The sequence below is a fragment of the Grampus griseus genome, assembly GCF_964374135.1.
Source record: "Grampus griseus genome assembly, chromosome: 2".
NCBI lineage: Eukaryota > Metazoa > Chordata > Mammalia > Artiodactyla > Delphinidae > Grampus > Grampus griseus.
The window spans coordinates 10,527,936-10,530,779 of NC_139018.1; the positions used below are offsets into that span (position 1 = coordinate 10,527,936).

The 2,844-nt window shown below is 58.8% G+C and overlaps 1 protein-coding gene across 1 annotated transcript; it reads left to right on the top strand.

Moving 5' to 3' along the window:
• Nucleotides 1-290: 290 nt before the first annotated feature.
• Nucleotides 291-2,070, top strand: LOC309819090 (interferon alpha-inducible protein 27-like protein 2). Its single transcript, XM_082649176.1, has 4 exons — nucleotides 291-420; nucleotides 562-591; nucleotides 1,165-1,326; nucleotides 1,850-2,070. The coding sequence occupies exons 1-4, from the start codon at nucleotides 414-416 to the stop codon at nucleotides 2,050-2,052; spliced, it is 402 nt and encodes a 133-aa protein (XP_082505302.1). The 5' UTR covers nucleotides 291-413; the 3' UTR covers nucleotides 2,053-2,070.
• The last annotated feature ends 774 nt before the right edge of the window (nucleotides 2,071-2,844 follow it).

The window sequence follows — 2,844 nt, forward strand, 5'->3', positions numbered from 1 at the left end:
GTTTTTCGTTTTGTTTTGTTTTGTGGCGAACAACTCTTCTGTCATCAGGGGGCAAAATGTTACAACTTGGAACCCCGGTCCGCTTGCAACGGCTTCCAGGTGCTTTAGGGCTCTTTTCCTTTCGGTGGAGCCACCAAACAAGAGAGAACCACCCGGGGGGAGCCAGCAGAGGCGGCGCCGGGAGGAGAAGGACTAGGGAGATGAAGGCGGGAGGCGGGTAAGACCGGCGAGTAGCGGTGGGAAGCGGGATGGGGGGCGGGCGAGCAGGCGCGCAGAATGTGCGTTGTTGCGTTTTGCTGGGGTCGAGATGCTACGAGACGCCGGCCGCGTCCCTAGTGGTTCTCCAAGAAATAACAGCATCTCGTGCAGCTTAGTCATTTCCTGAGCTCAGCGGCTGCGAGGAGGGCGTCACCATGATAAGTAAGTTTCTCTTCCCCATCAGGCTGGTGGCCTGGGCAGGGGGCGGGCCTCCCAGACCCCAACCCACGGAGGGCCAGAGGACTCGCTTCTTTCCCTCACTCCCTCAATTAACTCTCTCTCTCTCTCTCTCTCTCTCTCAAGAACGGGCAGCTGCTGCTGCGATAGGAGGAGGTGACTTTCCTGGATCCCCACATCGCCAGGCCTTCAGCTGGCCTGGGTCCCAGGGTGGGAGGGAGGCCTTAAAGAGGTGGCGCTGCCGGGCGTGTGAGAGCTGGTCCGTCAGCCCCCCTCCGCTCCGGGAGCCACGCGGGTGAATCTTAGGGGCCGAGAGCCGTACGCGCTCGGAAAAGGTCACCGCGATCCCCGACGTAGCTGCAACTCTAGTCCTTATATGTAATGAGCATGTAGAGAAGATTTCATTTGAAACGGGGTTTGCTGCTAAAAACAGCAGTGGTTTATTGGTTTATTTCACCTCTACATTTACACAGACACAAACCTGAAGCCCAGGGTGGGGTAGTGACTTCCCCGTAGTCACCCAGCAAGTTAGAGACCCAACCAGGGGCCTACTCTAACCTACTGTCCCAAGCTGGCTCCACAGCCCCATCTTCTTTACCTTGGGACCCCTCTCCAAGCGGCTGCCTCCCGTCTGCTCCCAGCAGACAGTCCCCAGAAACTGTCAAGGAATTCCTAAGGGAGTCCACTCCCCTGAGTCCACGCCCCGACCCAGCTCCTCTCCCCCTACAGCCCTGGCCGTGGGGGCTGTGCCCGTGGTGCTGGGCGCCATGGGCTTCACTGGGGCAGGAATCGCAGCCTCCTCCTTAGCGGCCAAGATGATGTCAGCGGCCGCCATGGCCAATGGGGGTGGAGTTGCCGCCGGCAGCCTGGTGGCCACTCTCCAGTCCGTGGGTAAGTGTCCGGGCGGGAGGAAGCGGGGAGGGTGTGACACAGCAGCACAGGATTCAGCCCAGCGGCTAAGCCGGAGGGAGGGCCTGTCTGCTTCCTCCAGTTTCGTGGGCATCAATGTCCCTGGTCCTTTGCCTCTGCCGCAGTGTCCTCCCTGAGTCCTGGGTGAGGTTTGGGGTCAGGAGGGAAGCGGAGCGGTGAGGGTGTTCTGGAAAGGAGAAGGAGGGAAGGAGCCCAGGATATGTGATAGCTGGGCTCTGGGTCTAGCCCTACCCAAATCTGACACCTGGGTGGCCTAAGCAGGTCCCCTCCCCTCTCTAGGCCTCAGTGGGACCTGTAGCTCTTGGGGTCTGTGGCTGACTCTCCCTCTGTCTCTCACTTCCCATGAATTCACCCCCTCCCTCTGTCCAAAGCAGAGCCCTGGGGCATTCAGGACCCAGGGGAGGCATCCAGGTGGGATCTCTGGGCCTCAGGCCTCCTGAGGGGCCCCAGCACCCTTCCTGTGCTCACCCTCTGTCTCCCACAGGGGCAGCTGGACTCTCCACATCATCCAACATCCTCCTGGGCTCCGTCGGATCAGCTTTTGGGGCTTTGCTTGGAGGTGCAAAAGCGGCACCTTCTTCCTCTCCTCCAGGTGGACCCAGAGCTGAAGGGGACCAGCCAGGAGAAAACGTACCCCAAGTCGAACCTCCAAAACTCCCACTCGGTTCCGAGAAGCATGAGAAATAAAGATCATCTGCAGATGCACCTGCCTGTCTTTGTTCCTTGCAGCCCTGGGGGGTTGTGAGTTGTGAATTGGAAGTTTGGAGTTCTCCCCATCCTCCCAACCTGTCTTGTGGTAGAGGGGCAGAGGGGGGTGGCAGGCTGATCGAACACAGACTCACTTGGCAAGAGGCTCCGGTTGGTCCCCATCCTACAGGGGATGGGCTGTATAACCCAGGGCCATTTGTGCACCATCCGTGGGTCTCAGTTTACCCCTCACTCAGTGATGGGGTCGACAAAGCTTCCTAGGGAGGCAGGGGTGAGGGGTAGCCAGGATGCATATCGAGCCACTGACCCCAGAGCCCTTGGCCCTTGCTCATTAATGGGCACCAGACATCCAGAGGTGAGCAGGACCCTATACAAAGTGCTGTGGGGAGGCTGACATGCAGACCACCAGGGCAAGGACAGGACAGTGTGCCAGTGTTACAGTGGGGCTCTGGGCACCTCGAGAGGAGGAGATGGAATCAGGAATGGTCACTACGCTGTGTCCGGAAAATCGAAAGGCAACTGGCATTCACCAGTTCCTTTGCGGCCGACAGGCGTTCCTGGTGTCCCCTAAGACTCCATTCACCTTCAGAGTGAGGTCTCACTTCCTTCCAGAGTGGCCTCATTTTCTGGAGTCTTTCTAAAGGATGAGATATCAGTTCTAGCACTTCTGCTTACACCCCCAATAGATAGTCTTGAGGAGGCGTCCAGCGTGCAGGCGCTGCATTCTGTGGGCCACTCGCCGACCTATCAAGAAGGAAGAGCTGCTTAGGA